This window comes from Mastomys coucha, unplaced genomic scaffold (assembly GCF_008632895.1).
Source record: "Mastomys coucha isolate ucsf_1 unplaced genomic scaffold, UCSF_Mcou_1 pScaffold14, whole genome shotgun sequence".
Lineage (NCBI taxonomy): Eukaryota > Metazoa > Chordata > Mammalia > Rodentia > Muridae > Mastomys > Mastomys coucha.
This window is the reverse complement of record NW_022196896.1, coordinates 24,681,729-24,699,032: the sequence shown is the minus strand read 5'-3', so window position 1 is coordinate 24,699,032 and position 17,304 is coordinate 24,681,729. Positions and strand designations below refer to the sequence as shown.

Below are 17,304 nucleotides of genomic sequence, written 5' to 3'. Positions count from 1 at the left end.
CTAACACCCTCTCCTAGTGTACCCAACACCCTCTCCTAGTGTACCCTAACACCCTCTCCTAGTGTACCTAACACCCTCTCTTATGTACCCAACACCCTCTCCTAGTGTACCCAACACCCTCTCCTAGTGTACCTAACACCCTCTCCTAGTGTACCCTAACCTACCCCTAGCAGGTTCTGTTTTATGTTCTTTACATATGATAATTCCATAAAACCTTTAGAAGGTCATACTAAAGGTCACATTTTACACAGAAAGGGACTTTAAAAGATCAGAAAGGTTAAGCAACATTTGAAGTTCAGAAAGACAGTGAGTTATAGAGTTGGGTTTTAAACTGAAGGCCAGAAGTCTTTGAAGCTATTTTCCCAATGACTGGCTCAACTCTTCAACTCAGCGTGCACCATGTTGCCACAGCAACTCATCCCCCTCCATACTAGATCAGTGTACACACACGTCCTAGCCATCCCACTAGCTGTGCCTTTTCACTACGTGTCCTCACCAAAACCAATGCTGCTGAGACACTCTCAAAACAGACAGATCTTATTACCTTTAGAAAGACAGGGTAAGAAGAATGGAATGACACATTTATTAAGTAATTTTAGTATTTCATACCTCCATGGATCAATTTACATATTGCTGATGGTGCAAATTTTTTTTTTCTGGAATGACTAGTCTATAAGTTAAAGCGAAACTCACAAAACAAATTCTTTTAAAACTTCTTTTTAAAAATGGGGCTTGAAAGATGGCTCAACAGTTAAGAGCACTGGTTGCTCTTTCAGAGACCTGAGCTTGATTCCCAGCACCCATTGGCATGGCTCACAACTGCCTTGTAACTGGGGGCTCCACTGCCCTTGTCTGACCTTGGTAGGTACCAGGCACATACATGGTACACAGACCATATATTCAAGCAAAATACCTATAAACATAAAAATTAAGTATATAAAATATTTAAAAATGATTCCTATTACTAGTCATTTTCTTAAAGACTTTGGCTAAAAATGAATTAGATATGGAAGATAAACCATATAGTATCCTTTATATATTTTATAAGGCTATCATTAAATTAATATTCTAATAAAATCTGAATTTAATGTATTTTACTATCTGTTTGAGGTATATAGCTGATTCTGAATGTGGCCCTTTGCTTTCTTGTAGTCATATATACATATATATGTATATTATTTATATATGTATATATATATATATATATATCTTGTAGTCATACACATACACATACATACACACACACATACATTTCAAAATAACATGGAACACAGAAATGACTATAGTTCCATCAGGTTGACCTAATTAAGTCCCCATTGATTCTATATAAAATTACAAAAATCAATGAAAAAATAATCCTGCCTTCCCCAAGCTCCACAAGGACATGAAAAGTCACCGTTGTAGAAGATGCTCTTTTCCATGGGCTCCATGAATTCCATCCCAAGGATTCTTTCAAGAAGCAACTTATCTTTTATAAAGTAATCCATTTCTTTATGAACCTAGTTTGAGAAGATGGTTATGTAAAAAAACATAATGAAATAAATGTTTTTTAATTAATGAAATGTTAGAAGTAGATAAACTGAGGACTGAATAATATACAAAGGAAAACTTGTATAAAGTGAATCACTCCACTAGATTTTAAATTAATATTAATTTTTAAATGTTAAAAATTATTTTGAAATGTTTTAAATCTTAAATTCTTAAGTTTAATATTGAAAATCTTTAATTTTAATTTAATATAAAATTAAGATTTTAAATCTTTAAAATGTTAAATTTAAGGCTAGATATACTGCAAATTGATTTTTGATGAATTGAAATATGATGCTTTTTAAAAACACAATCATAGTATAAGAATTTCAATGAGAAATAACATTTTGGTGACATAAAATTCTAGTATAGTATAAAATTCTACCATAGAATTTTATGGGACATCTATAAGGGAGTCATCATTTGCTACTGGGCACATTAAAAATTACAATTTTCTTTTAGATAGTCTAACTTTATGTCTGAATCATAAGTTGTTAGTGACCATAAATGCTTTTTAAAAAATATTATTCCTAAGTATTAAATGTGACAGGAAACAAAAACACGGAGTTCTCTGACATGGCTGACTGAAAATATAATTGAATTCCCATTTAACTTTTCAAAATCAGCAGACAACCCTGGTTTGCATACAGACATCCGAATACATACGTGGTCAATGAAAGAGCCAAGGAACTTATTCATTGCGTGGTATGCTTTTATGCTTTGTTCAAAAGTGCTCGCTGACGAACTCAGCAGTCTGGCAGGGCCATTTCTCTAATATGCAAAAGAGAATGTATAAACATAACACGCCTCATACTTTGGAATTTAAATGACCTTAAGTATGGTAAGATACATGTGAGCAATACTTTATACAAACCCTTGTTAAGGTCTCATGAATCCTGTCATAGTGCTGTCTCATCTGACTAGAAACTGCAATCTGAAACGTCTGCCCATCCGTGTTGGGCACCAAACCTCTTTGGCTGCACAAGTTTTCCTGAAAAAACAATGTTCAGGATTTAAATTAAGATAGAAATGAAGATAAAAAGAAAGCATACCATTTTCCTTCAGTTTGTACCACATGTTACAAGGTTTACTAACCTAGTGCAATCTTGCTGATACTAATACTAGTATTACTCAAGACTCCCCACTGGCCAGATCCCACCACATTCCCTTCTCCACGCTCACTCCAGCTTCCCTGTAGTCCCTGTCACCTCCTTTACTCTGCTCTACTTAACTACTGAGTCCACTGTGTATTTGGTATTCTTAGTTTTCTTGGTAATAACCTTACTGTTCTTTAATGCTTGTAAGAAAAGACCGAACAGTGAAAGTTATGGACAGGTCACCTTCTCACAAGATTACACACTGACAAACACAAACTCATCATTTTTGCACTAGCTCACTGCCTAGCCAGTTTCCACTGATGGCTCATGGCCCCATCAGATTCTGGCTTCATAAAACCTGGTCACCTACTTCAGAACTTGCTACTGTCTTTCATCTGATCCCAGTCAGTGAGCTGTACAGCCTTTGGTTTCCACAAACTTAAAGGAAGTAAATATAATGAGCTTCTCTATTTTAAATAAAAATTTAAATTAAAAAAGTACAGGCATTTGTGGAGAATGAAGACTGTATAAACTATGCAGAGAACTAAGAAAAGAACACTAGCTATAAATTTCAACATCTGGACTAAAAAGTATTTCATTTCCAGCTTTTTTCTAAGTCACAAACACAGGCAATAACAACAAAACTGGAATCACATTTTTCTTTGTTAAACATTATATCCTGAGCAATTTTCCATGTCACTACATAGTCTATAAACCATTTGGGGGGTTAGAGAGAGTGACTTTATTTATATATAAAAGGTGGCATCATAGAAATGGCACCTAGGTACAATCTGATACCTCTGCTACTTGGTTTGATGAATCCCCAGTCTTCATAGCTTCATCTGTCAGGTAAGCCATAAAGATGGGGATCTTTGGGGCCTTGAGGTCCTTCACTGCGGTGAGCAAAGGGTCTTCCTTCCTCTCGAGCTCCATCATCACTGAGGCACACATGGAGAACTGCAGTGCTCAGGGGCCCAGTACCCACTGCCTTGCTAGTACTTGATCATGTGTGAAGAAGTGATTCTTGTTGACCTTCAGCTGCTCCCCAGTCCTCCTAGGCATTTTCCAAGAGACTTATGCCTTCCTCTTCCTCCTCCTCCTCTTCAAAGTTATTGCCACTAAGATTGTCCTCATTGTCTGACATGAGGACAATGGACTCCCATCTTTAATATGAAATACTTAAGCGCCAACTTCAGAGATTTTATTGTAAAGGTAAACCAACCAACTTACATAATAATTTCAAACTTTCACATGTGTTTTTCTTGTGCAAAAATCTTGACTCTAAGTAGCGACTGTATTTTGAATTTTCCTCAAGTTAAAATACATATAATCAGTCAGACTATAGAGACCCAAGAAGTTCCTGGTATATACTACTCAAAACATTTTCCATTTGTCAAAATATTCATGATAACACTTGTTTTATGGGTGCCCATTTTATTAACTACTAGTTTCAAAAAAGTATGGTAAGTTGAAGAGGGGAAACCATGGTTTTGGATATCAATATTCTGATATATTAGCTATATCACTTTACCCTAATTTGCTATCTTTTACTCATGACTGATATATGTCTTATGGTAAGGTAAATAAATTACTCATTTCCTAAGACTTTCTATTTGTTATGCTTTTAATGTCGCAGTTGGGCATCTTTTTTTCCCAAGGGCTTATGGTTTAAATTATTACAGGTAACCTTCCAACTCAGGGCCACTTCTAAGAGCTAAGCAAGGGTTTAGGTCCTAAGCCCTCCAGGTCACAGACATGGGCTCAGTGAACCCCTAAGGCGTTAGCACCCCTTGTTCTTTTTTGAGGAAGTTCTTAGGGTATACAGTAGAAAGAGCAGAAAATCAGTCCTCGTTCAGGTTCCAGCATTACCAACATTTAACCAATCTTTGTTTCATTTATCTCCCCAGATTTCTTTTTTCTTAGGGTATTTTACAGCAGACTTCAGATCCTGTCATTTCACTTGTGAATGTGTAATAGGGACTTAGTAAAACAACTACCACTGTCATTTTTATAACTAACAAAATTATCACTTATTATAAGGTAACAGCAAAAGCATTAAATCATACTTTATTCAAAGTCCATATGTTGAGCTTCACTGCTTTGTTTCCTAAGCGTCCCTCATACATGGCATCTCCTCTCCCCATCAGCCCTCCTCTCCTTTTATGCCATTGCTTTGTTAAAGACAGTCATTTGCTGAGTGGCCCTCTGCACACTGAATGTGCTAAGTACTTTGCTCAGTTCTGTCTAAGTTGTTCCTCTAGTCTTTGCTACTTCCTACAAAACTGTGGTTAGATCTAGAGGTTTGGTTATCTTCAGGCTCAATTTTCACATCCTAGCAGGAAGTGTATAGTGTCAGCTTGCTTCGTTTTTAACTTACTAAAAGGAGTCACTGTGTCCTGATCATGTCAGCCTGACCCTTCGTTAGAGTTCGCCATTGACATGCACTTGTTTTAAGATCCACTGATGACTGCAGCCTGTTCTCATCCATCTACTAGTCACAGTGAAATGGTGATCTCCTAACTTAAATGTCCTCCTCTTCCTGCTGAGGAAGAGCTTTCCTGTTGCACTTGATTACTCTGAAGTGCAGTTCATGTGGAAACTACATGACAAACCTAGGCTCTATTCATACTCAGGTCATGACTTGGTAACCCTGCAACTTTCAAAAGTCATTTGTGAGGATTACATTTCCAACTTAAAGAAGATGTAGAATATGTTCTTACTGCCTCTCGCTTAAGGTTCATATTCATTTCTTCCATGTTAGTGTCTGCATGGCCGTGGACTGACCTCCCATGGATGTAATATCCAAAACATCTGTGGGATAGTAGGAACACTGACACCTGCAGGAAGAGAAGAAAAAAAAAGCCATCAGGGGCTCTGCCATAAAGCAACCAAGTAACTTTTTGTTAAATTCATTCCCTTTTACCCAAAATAACAAGGATTGAATTATAGGAAGCATATAAAGTGTAAACCAAAGCAGCAAGGAAAATAATGTGGTTTTGTATAAAGTTGATGGGAAGGAGACTGGAGCTGTTTTCTAAGAATGTCTGAAAAAACCTCAGGGGCCATAGGATGGATGAATCATTAATTATTCATAATTAAGAACTGCACATAAAGAAAAAAGTAAGGTAGGAGTATTAACTTGTGGGACAGTATATGTATTCTTCAAATTATCAGCTTGTTGAAAATTAGATTAGCAATCCAATCATCTGGAGCCAACTTATGAAACTGCTATACAACTGTGTGGTGAAATGTACGGGCATTTTAATGCTTCTCTACACATACCTGTCTCTTTCCAAAGTGGAAAAGTAACAGTTGCAAGATGAGATCAGAAAGTACTCACATTACTCATGGAGCACAGATCAACAAACTGCCGGATTTTGTCTTCTATGAATCTCTCATAAAAGGCAGCGAAGAAAACAACCTGAAACAGTTAGTCATGATCATGCAAGCTGCCTCGTCAGGATGAAACCGTAAGTCACAGTCGTACATGCTGCCTCGTCAGGATGGCCACCTTCCTTAATAACCACAAGTGCAGCATTTTAAGAAAACAGAAGTTCCAACCAAGAGCACAGTGGCCTCTAAAGGTTCCCATAGAATAAAATCCCATTTGTCTGTTCTTAGTCTATGCTCAAAGGAAGAAAGATTTAGAATTATGTCAAGAGTTCCTGAGTGACCATTTTAGACCCTCCCCACCATTCTCCTATCCTAACCTTTACTCTTCTTTGTTAGCTATCTCACATTCCTGTAAAATATCTTCATAGCACTTGCCACACTCTAGTTAGCGTTTGTTAGTTGGGGCTTTCACACAGATTCAACAGTTTCTATTACATAAAACATGCATGAACCTAAGGATAGATTAGAGACTCCATAGAAGCTCAGTTATAGTATGTCCTTAAACTAAACAACAACAACACACATATACTTTTAAAGAACATAAAATACTGATAGTCAAGATTTAAAATATAGAAGGAGTGAACACTAAAGCCTACCTGTTAGAACACTTGTGAAGAGGTTAGACCCACTTGTGAAGAGGTTAGACCCACTTATGTGTAGTTTTAAAACACTACCGCCTTAGCCTGGAACCTTGGCAGCAATACCAGCCCCTCCTGGCTCCTTTTTGTTCCACCCAACTAAGCTCTGAGATAGCTGCTGCCAGCCCTGACCAAGCTTCTCTTTACACCCACCTTTGCTCCAGGAGGGGTCACATTACCAGCCCACTCAAGACCCTTGAATCCATGGATAAAACACACACACACACACACACACACACACACACACACACAGCTGTTACCTTTTAACTTGCCTACTGAGCACAATTGCTGGTGTAGATATCTCCCACCTGGAAAGGCATGCCCTTAGCAATTTATTATCTCCATTTTTCCTTCTGCTCTAATAATCTCAGTGGCTTGTTCCACCTAGTCCCTGCCAAAAATGTTTGGCAATCTTCCCATAGCGGAGGCCACAGGCCCTAGCTGCCCAGAGACCTTACATGACTGCCACATTCTTTTAATTCCAAAGCATGGCAGAAAAGCCCCTTCTCTACTTCCCTGTGGCTCCTTTTCCTCTTGGTCCCCACCTGTACCTTCCACCCAGCAATTGGCTCCTGGCCTTCTTTACTGACAAATCAAGAGCCAATTAGGGAACTAGTATCAAAAGCTCCCCTTCCAGTTAGACCTGCTTTTGACAAAGGAAATCACAGATATTTGACGGATGGCCTTAGAACAGACAGAAAGGTTTTCTTATTGGTCTGAAGGCAAAGTGGGAGCAAGAATGAGGTTAGGCAGAAGTGGCAAGATTGCCAGCTACTGTCCTAACCACCTTCCCCTTTCTTCTTAGCCACAGACCTGCCCTTTAGTTAGGACACACAGATGCCCAGTGGAAGGCATCAGCACAGTTAGGTGTGGCCACAGGAATGACTTCTAGCCAAGAGGATACTGAATGGTACTTCACAAAGGCTCTTTGGTGTTTCGTGTTTTGTTTTTTGATTTTTTGGTTTGTTTGAAAATTTTTACTTCTTTTAAGTAAATGTGCATGTGCATGCAGGTGTCTAGAGAGGCCAGAGAAGCCAATGATCCTACGAAGCTGCAGTTCCAGTGGCTGTGAGGCACATAGTTTGAGTGCTTGGAACCAAATTCTGGTCGTCTGTTAGGAGCACCAAAGTGATTTTAGCTAGCTTAAATCACCAACTTGATCTGACCCAGTCACTTGAGAAGGGAGATTAATTTGGGGGCTACCCAGGTCAGATTGGCCTGTATGCATGTCTGCTGGGGAGTGCCCTGATTATTAAGTGATGTAGGAGAGCCCAGTTACCTCTGGGCAGCACCATTCTTTGGGTAGGTGGACCTGTCCTGTATGAGAAACCTAGTCACGCATGAGTTCATGGGCAGGCCAGCAAGCAGCCCTGCTACACAGGGAGGCTTCAAGTTCCTGCTGGATTTTCTGCCCTCACATCCCTCTGTGATCACCTGTGATCTGGAAGTATAAGTCCAACAAATCTTTCGCCCCCTAAGTTGTTTTTGTCATTGGTGTATGTCACAGCCACAGAGTCAAAGTAGAACATGCTCTTAACCACTGAGTCATTTCTCCTTCCCCAAGACTTAAAAAGGGAGAGGAAAAAACTAGACTCCCCATTAATTTCCTCCTATAAATCCATCAACTGTTATGTCCCAGGAGATGGACTTAGGGCTGGGGGCTCCCCATGGCAGACAGCAGGCTCCTGGGTCCTGATGACAACAGCAAGCTGTCACTATGGCTTCTGCTCTTCCTTTTCACAGGAAGGTGGAAGGGGAAGGAACTATTTCTTGTTACATTTAATGAAATGGGAAATGCTTTAGCTAGCATTCCATGAAACTCCCTCCAATGATGCTACTTTAAACTCAGACACAGTAGCTATGTTCACAAAACACAATGGCCTGTGCACAATACTTCCAAATATTAAACCCACACTCATCAAAGGATCTTATTTCAAATTCTATCATGTGTGTCCTCTCTCCTGGTATTAAATTTACTAGCTTTCACTAGCTCCAGTTCTGTAGCTTCAAGTTTGAACAGTGTCACCAATGCTCAAAAAGTGTACATTCCAAAAGTCAGTTCTCAGGATGGGGGGGTGGAAAGCCCCCCCCTCAGGTTGAAGAATGCCACATGAAACCAATCCAAAGGAAAATGATAATTTAAACAAACATGTAAAGAAAATGACATATAAAAAATATAAACAACAAGAAAAAGAAAATATAGTGCACATCTGCCCTGGATCTGAGTCTCTAAAAAGAGTCCCTTTGGAATTCACAGCTGATAAAAAGTGAACTCTGATGCCAAACTGCCTGGGTTCAAATTCCAGTGTTGCCATCTCCATGAGTGTGACCTTTAGCAACTGGTTAACCTTCCAGAGCCTCATGTCTCCTGCCTTGTCACATGAGGATGCTGACTAACCCTGTCTGTGGAGGCTGAAGTACAGACGAAGTAGTTAGCTTGTATAAAGCAGTATAAAGATTCCCACATGCCTGGATCATGATACAATATAGAGAGCTTTATTACTCCTTTGCCACCTACTTTGTGCTGTAGGACCCAGCATCTGAGAGACAAAGGAACACAAGCAGGGTTCTAAACTGGCTGTGCCATTTACCTGCATTATTCCAATCACCAGCCAGATAGTAGTAGCCACAGCGTATCTCAAAATTCGGCTGTAAGGAGCTGTGTAGTCTGACGGGTCTCGAGAAAGGCTGGAGGATGAATCCATCAATGCTAAGTTTTTGAATCCCACAACCTGAGGGAAAAGGACAAATGAGAATTTAAACAGACATAGGAAGAGAAGTTTCTAGACTGAAAATGAAATATTTTCTCTACCTACATGCCTTGAAAAACAAGCTTAGAAGCAGTAGGAAACTTAGACACAAATCAAAGCTAAGTCTACCAATAAATTAAACAAACAACTAGCAATTCATGAGTATTTAACACACACCAGAAATGTTGAGTAGCCATTCTACAATATACCTGAACATTCTACCATGTCTATGTACACTGACAATTCATGAGTATTTAACATACACCAGAAATGTTGAGTGGCCATTCTACAATACACCTGAACATTCTACCATGTCTATATATACTGACAATTCATGAGTATTTAACATATACCAGAAATGTTGAGTGGCCATTCTACAATACACCTGAACATTCTACCATGTCTATGTACACTGACAAGTCATGCTGTATACTATAAACATATAGTCTGTGTGGAAGGATGTGCTGGGAATTAAATGTGGGGCCTCCTGGATGCTAAGTAATTGCTTTATTATTGAGCTATCTCCTCCTGCACAACACATCCCACTTCCTATAACTATTTGGAGACGAGGTCTTACTAAATTGTCCAGACTAGCCTTGAACTTATTCTCAAGGCCAGACAGGGCTTGAACTTGTGATCCTCTCACCTCAAATTCCTAAGTAGAAAATGTACAATAGTGTAGAAATAGTACAATAGTCCTGAGGCAGGGGTGAGAATATGAATCATATAGAAGGGAAGTTTTTGAACGTATATAGAGGGGATCACCTGAAAGCTACTACAACTAATCCATAACAATCAGCAACAGAGGTATTTTATGCAAGGACACTAGCAATTCTGCCACACATCACTGGTACTCTGGCTTTAGGAGGCACAAGGTAGAATGGTAGTACCCAGGGCCGCAGGGAAGGGAAACGGGAGATTGTGAACTGTTGTATAGGAATGAAGAGCTTGGGTTGTAAGACAGAGCTCTGGAGGCAGATGTGGTGAGAATTTGTTACAATGTGGATGTACCTACAGCACTGAGCTTCGCATTTAAAAGTGGTTCTGATGGGTAACCTTCTAACGCCCCATTACAGTGTGTTTAAGTTTTGCTTTTGTTTATTTTATAGGAAGGATAAAGGGGGAATGTAAAAGACATTTCCTTATACTGTTTTGCCAACAATACTTCACCATAGAAAACTGCTGCTCTGTCTGAGAAATAATTGAAATGGCGCTTACACTTATGCAGTGCTAATAGGCCACAGCATATGATTATATAACAGCTCAAACATACCTCCAAGAAGAAGAGTGTGGTAAGCACTTGAAAGAGTGGATTAATTTTTCTCACAGTCTGAATCTCATTCCATTCATTTGCCACGAAATACGTTCTCCATATGCTCACAGGGACAGTGGCGCTCCGCACACCACCCTCACCTGGGAACCCAGGGGACAGCAAGTGAGTAGAAGCATTTTCTCTTTGTGCTGCAGGCAGCAAGAGAATTATGGCACAAACACTAATTTCAGTTACCTTCAACAGCTTTAAGAACTTTTCCTTTCGGCCGTTCCCAATCAATAAAGAATATATCTATGGTAATCTGGGATATGAACTTATGCAAAAACTGCAGAGCCTAAAAATAACATACAACAAAACACTGGGAAAGTGTCATCACTCAAGAGCAATTATAAAGCTGCAGGTTCATTACAAAGCACAGTGTAATCACAGAGCACAGACCAAGTGGATCCAACTGCCACACACATGTTAATTCGCCTTGTTTTTCTTTTTTCCCTTAAAATAGGAACATGAGAACAGAGGAGCTCCCTCCTCCTGCTCTCCTACAGGACCCTTGCATAAATGACTCCCTTCCTCTAGGCTCTGTATGTTGTCTGACTTCTTTATACAAAAGGTAGGTTGCAAAGCCCTGTGGAGGCAGTAGATACCCCTGCTGCCTTTTCTGTCTCTGGAACTGAGATAGAAAGCAGTGTGTTGTTGAAACATATTTCTCTCAGTTACAGAACAGTCCATCTAAACCGAGTTCTCATCTCGGGGGCATTACTGATTAAGGGATAAAAATCCAAGTACAGGGTGGTAACTCTCCTGAAGACTTCCTCTCTCAGTGGGCAAAGCAGACACTTCACTTCCAAAAGCCAATGGGATGTAGCCTACCAAATAGGTATGTGAGGAGCTGTCAGCTTCATGGGGGAGACACACCTTGAGGGGTGGTTGCCACAGAAAGAGGGGGAGGGAGGTTAATGCGAATTTCTACAATTCCAACACAGCACCAGACTTAGCTTTTCATCTTCATTAACAAAGAGACAAAATCCACTATGGAAGGTATTTCATCCCATTTTAAAGAAAAAGTTAAACACTGAAATATCATTTTGTCAAATTAGCTGTAAGTTATGATTGCTAATGCAAATTTATAAAGTCTTTGAAGACATGATGTAAGGTATAACTTTAAGTGGGCACATTTATTAAAAAAAGATACATTTCCTATCTAAAATAAAATAACTGATGCTTTCTTTCAAAACCAAAAAAATTTAACACCAAAAATTTTAAATGAATTTGAAAGACTGGGTTTTTAGCAGGCTTTTGAAATTGGGTAAGCTGTTCTTTGAAACATACCTTCATAGCAAAGGCACACCCCACATAAGTAACGAAACGTTCTTCCTGAACTGGCATCGGCAGCAAAACAGAGACTGACTTCTGTGCCTATAGTAACAATAACACAAGGCTTTTACTACACAATTTATACACCAAAGGAAGCACACACGCAGCGAATCGTGTTGTCCTCCATACACGGGACACCAAGGGAGGGGGGTTAGCAGCTGTCTCAAGGAGCTTGAACAGAATTAGGTCTCTTATAAAAACAGCTTACTAGTTATTCAGATATTGACATTTAGGTTAAATTCAGAAACTCACTCACTTTGAAGAAAATAAGCCAATAAAGACCTGTTCCCACTGTGATGATAAAAAACACATTGGCCAGATCACCAGCATAGTACAGCAGGAATTTCATAACTGTCTGCAATTTAAAAAGAATTACAATTGTTAAAGATTCCATTTGTTACCTGCTTATTACATTTATTTCTGCTAAACAATTGAGCAGAAAATATAAGCTCTATTTCACTTTTATCATATATAAAATAGGAATAATAAAAGCAATTCTTTTATTTTAAGAACTTAAAAGTATAAAAATACTTTTCCTTCTTACTCTTTCTGTGTGTATGTGTTTGTGCATGTGTATGTGTGAGGGCATGCACGTGTGTATGCATGATCTGTGTGCATAAGTATTATGTACCATGGAATATATTTATTTAGAGGTCAGAGGACAACTTTATAGAGTCAGTTCTCTCCTTCTACCTTTATGCATATTCCAGGAGTAGAAATTGCTGAGGGCCACTGCAGGAGGAACAACAAATGGCTTTAGAACTCATGGAATGCGGTCCACTGGTTACCAGAGTCATATGGGTAAGCTTCCATGTGGCATGGCCCCAAGGACCACGTGTCCTGAGGACTTCATGCTGTTATGGAGCTCAGCTCTGCTTGCTGCCCTCACATCCCTCTTAATCTAAGAATTATATGAAAACTCGAAGGGGGCCCAGCCCCTCACTCAGCAGCATCTCTGACACTCACAATAATAATGCTTGATCTCTTTCCAGATTAATGATTCAATGAATACCGTAGAGAAGAACTTAGAGACATAGATTGTCAGCAATGACTACTACCTTTAAAAAAAGATTTGGAAAAATAAAGTTGTTAGTGAAGCTAGGTTGAGATGTTTTTACTACTGGCTCTGATGTAAAAAAAAATCTTAGGGAACATTTTGAAGTTCAGAAAGGCACACCCTTACTAGTTAAATAGGGACGTTTTGTTGGTCAAAGAACAAGAACAATAGCAGTGCTGGCTGATGTCACTCTAGTGAAAACTGATTTCTTATACCCATGCACACTGAGTGGAAACTGCCCTCAGTTTCCTGATATGATTTATTAAGATTTGCTGATGAACACATTCTGAGGATTTGAGGTAGATATGACTGATTTTTTTATATAAAAGTTTAGATTTATGATTATTTTAAGATTCTTACAAGATTACTTTTAAAGAGTAATAAAATAATTACTCCTTTCTTTGTAACTGCAAATTGCTGCCTGCCAGTAGGAGACACTGGCTAAGAAACCTTGCTTGCTCACACTTTGTTAATCTATAACAAGTAACTTAGTTATAAATGTACATGGGTTTGGGGGAATAATTTGTCTTATGTTTATCTGTACTACATATTGTTATTTCTTGTAAAGGTATTGGGGAACACACCTTTTCTTAATCATTTATTAGAAGAAAACTAAAATATAATCTCATTGTAACTTTAGGCTTGAAAGATTTTGCTGGAATATATAAGTTATGGAAGAAAGAATAAAGTATGAGAGTTGGAGCATCCATCAACTATATGTATGTGTAAGATTTGTGTGAATGGGGGCTGGAACATTATTCCTTCCACCCATCAACTATGTGTGTGTGTTTGTGTGTGTGTACATGTATATATATATGTATATATATATTTATATATATATGTATATATAAAGCTTGTCTGTGTGTGTGTTAGGGCTTGCTCTATCTACCAATTGTGTGTACTTATGTATGTATGTATGTGTGAAATGTTTGGAGCCTGCTTGCTGGAGCTTGTTCTAACCATTCTATTTGTAAATGTGTATATGCTTCTCTACAGGTCTGTATACATACATGTATGTATGTGCATATGTATGTATACATGTATGTGTGTATGAAGTTATTGGACTATGCCTTTTGTTTTATCCACTCAGTGTGCATGTGTGTCTGTCTATATGTATGTATGTATGTATGTATGTATTGAGGTATGTATGTATGTATGTATGTATGGATGGATGGATGGATGGATTTTCCCTCTTTCCTTCTCTTTCTCATCGGCTCCAAGTAGTTAAGAATTCATAGTTTTTCTGCTGGCCACAGAGAGTGCCAGCCCCAGTAAATTAAGCTTTGTTCCCTCAGAGAAAAGTTTGTTGAGTAACTTCTCTAATCCTCTGGCAGCAGCCCCTGTAGTATCTGGATCTACCCCCATCAAAGGCTCTAAGCATGAGCCCCCAATGGCTGCCTGCCTCAGTTTACCCACCACGTGGATACCAAAGCTGGTTATTGGCAAGAACCCAGGTCTGATAGCCTGTGTGCAAGTACCTTTACTTTACTGAGCTGTTTTATTGGTCCATGAATATTACTATGTTTTATTTATTTATTGATAGATTTTAAAAATTATTTTAATATTGTATGGTGTGTGTATGTGTGTGTGTGTGTGTGTGTGTGTGTGTGTGTGTGTGTTTGTGCAGGTGCCAGCAGAGTCCAGAAGAGGACATCAGATCCTCTGCAGCTGGAGTTACTGGTGATTTTGAGCTGTCTATCATGGATGCTGGGAACTAAGCGTGGGTCTTCTGCAAGAGCAGTTAGACTTTTAATTACTGAGCCTCTCTAGCCCACTGAGTATTACTTCTAATAGTAATATATTGTCCACTCATTTCCTCAGGCCTGAAGCTTTGCTTCATATATCCACATGCTACCAGTTACAAAGACCAACTGAGTTTGCCAGGTATGTTTTCTCCTGAATCCTGTTCATTCAATCCCTGTTTCAATCCTTCTCACCTTCTCACATCTCTGGACCCTAGAGTTAGCATTCTTAAATATAAATTGGGTCATATCACATTTTTCTTAAAAATATAAAGTGACTACTCACTAAATTCTTGACTCCCAAGAGCCTTCACATCATAGAACAAAGCCAGCTTTCGACTTGGTTCAGATGCTAGCTTCAACCACTTGCTCAATGCTAAGCCCTTCACGGTTCCATTTCAAATCCTCTGTGGAGAGCAAGTGCCATTGTTTTATCCAGCATCCTTCCCTTTCTCTATCATCAACTCTGAGGGCAGGCTCCGCTGTCTGTGTTACCATCACATCACCCAGAACATGACGCTCTACAACAGACCCTAGCGTTCACTGTGGGACAAGCAGTTTAAAGTTGACCCATGAGGAAAGAAGGCCTGCTTTGACTATCCCAACAGGAGCCCAAGCCCTCTTTCTCCAACTCCCAATTACCCTGGCCCTGGAGTCAGGAGGACAGCCTGGCTACACGAGTTAATTCAGAACCTTTCTCACGCTCTTCATATGGAGGATGAAAATGCTAGCTGCTGTTGAGTTACTCAGAAGTTAAGCAGAAAGTCCAAGCTCTACTTCCTTTTTGCCATATGTAAAATGGGAGTAATAATAGTGCCCAGCTAGGGAGAGATATGAGAAGATTAAGAAACTATACATATGAAATTAATGTGCCTTATTATTCAATAAGTGTTAGGCAAAAAACCTCAAAGATTATATGAGAAGTAAACTAAATTTAATGGAGTAAAAGGTAGAAGATTACCTTTTGGTATTGAGATGGGCAAGTTTTCTAAACAAAATAAACATTATATATATATATATATATATATATATATATATATATATATATAAAACACACACAAAATTCATATGACTGTGTGGAAGTTAAATAAATACTAAATGTTAATTATATATTGACTGTTAAAGGTGTGGATAAAAGGTAGTTCATACATTTGCATAAAAGATTTCAACATGAAAAACAAAAGGAGATTAATATTTTCAAAAGACAAGCTCCTTCATATGAATAAGAAAAAGAAGAAACCTAATAGAAAAACAAGCAAGAGATTTAAATAGCTCACATAAAAGGGAGTCTAATCATTTACAAAGTATATAAAAGAATGATGAGATGGCCGAGCAGTTAAGAGCACTTTCTGTTCTTCCAGATGTCTGACTCCCAGCACCCATCTCTCACAACCATCTTTAACTTCTGTTCCAGGGGATCTGGTGTCCTCGCCCTCTTCTGGTATCAGGTACATATGTATTATACAGGTATACATGCAGGCAAAATGCCATACACATAAAATAAAAAATTTAAAGTACATAAAAAAAATCAAAGAAAAGAAAATCAATGTATGCCATTATATTGGCTAAAATGGAAAAGCCAAAACATATGAAGCATTGGCAAAGACAAAAATAAACATGATGGTGGGGCTAGGGAGGGACTATGGGTGGGGCTAGGGAGAGACTATGGGACCCTGGGAAGAAAGGGCGCTTGCATATGTTCTATGGCTTCAAAATAATTTTCCTAACTTAAACCCAGAAAAATCAGAAGCAACTTTCTTCTTCATCTTCTAGCTGTATCTTATGAGAAAGATTCGGAATAGTCAAAAGATTAAACATTTTCACCTAAAAACAAAAGTGTACCTGTAAATCAATCATGGGGCTTCCGATGCGCCTCTTCCATCCCGCTGTCTTTAAAAGAGATGATAACACAGCCAATCCACCCAACACACCCAAAGCAATCTAAAATAGAAAAAACAAAACAGAGAAGAGAAAAGAAAACATTTAGAACGTACCCTTCTTCTCATTGGTATTGAAAACCTCTGTAAGCAGAAACTGAAAGTTTCTCAAACACTGAAGGGGAGCGCTTGAAATTACATGGGAGCTGAAAGAGATTCCAATGGCTAAGTTTGGGGGGAAACTGAGCAAGAAAAATGAATTGCAGCTGGGCAGTGGTGGCACGTGCCTTTAATCCCAGCACTTGGAAGGCAGAGGCAGGTGGATTTCTGAGTTCGAGGCCAGCCTGGTCTACAGAGTGAGTTCCAGGACAGCCAGGGCTACACAGAGAAACCCTGTCTCAAAGAAAAAAAAAAAAAAAAAAAAAAAAAAAGAAAGAAAGAAAAAAAGAAAAATAAAAAGAAAAATGAATAGCAATGGAGTATAAAATCACCCACATTAAATATCCAGGGGATCATATTGACTTAAACAAAAATTTGAATAATTTGTGAGGGCAAGGGGAAAGCTCTGCTTTATAT

At 38.7% G+C, this 17,304-nt stretch overlaps 1 protein-coding gene across 2 annotated transcripts in view; it reads right to left on the bottom strand.

The window, feature by feature from the left end:
- Tmem67 (transmembrane protein 67) overlaps positions 1 to 17,304 on the bottom strand; it is a 48,645-nt gene that overhangs the window by 2,456 nt on the left and 28,885 nt on the right. For both annotated transcript variants that reach the window (XM_031366590.1, XM_031366591.1), the window contains exons 17-27: positions 16,694 to 16,792; positions 12,309 to 12,407; positions 12,008 to 12,094; positions 10,913 to 11,012; positions 10,679 to 10,818; positions 9,247 to 9,387; positions 5,965 to 6,045; positions 5,345 to 5,461; positions 2,402 to 2,518; positions 2,194 to 2,298; positions 1,397 to 1,499 (exon numbers count right to left, since the gene is read on the bottom strand). In XM_031366590.1, coding sequence (XP_031222450.1) covers positions 1,397 to 1,499; positions 2,194 to 2,298; positions 2,402 to 2,518; positions 5,345 to 5,461; positions 5,965 to 6,045; positions 9,247 to 9,387; positions 10,679 to 10,818; positions 10,913 to 11,012; positions 12,008 to 12,094; positions 12,309 to 12,407; positions 16,694 to 16,792 — 1,189 coding nt within the window. The remainder of the gene's footprint in view (positions 1 to 1,396; positions 1,500 to 2,193; positions 2,299 to 2,401; positions 2,519 to 5,344; positions 5,462 to 5,964; positions 6,046 to 9,246; positions 9,388 to 10,678; positions 10,819 to 10,912; positions 11,013 to 12,007; positions 12,095 to 12,308; positions 12,408 to 16,693; positions 16,793 to 17,304) is intronic.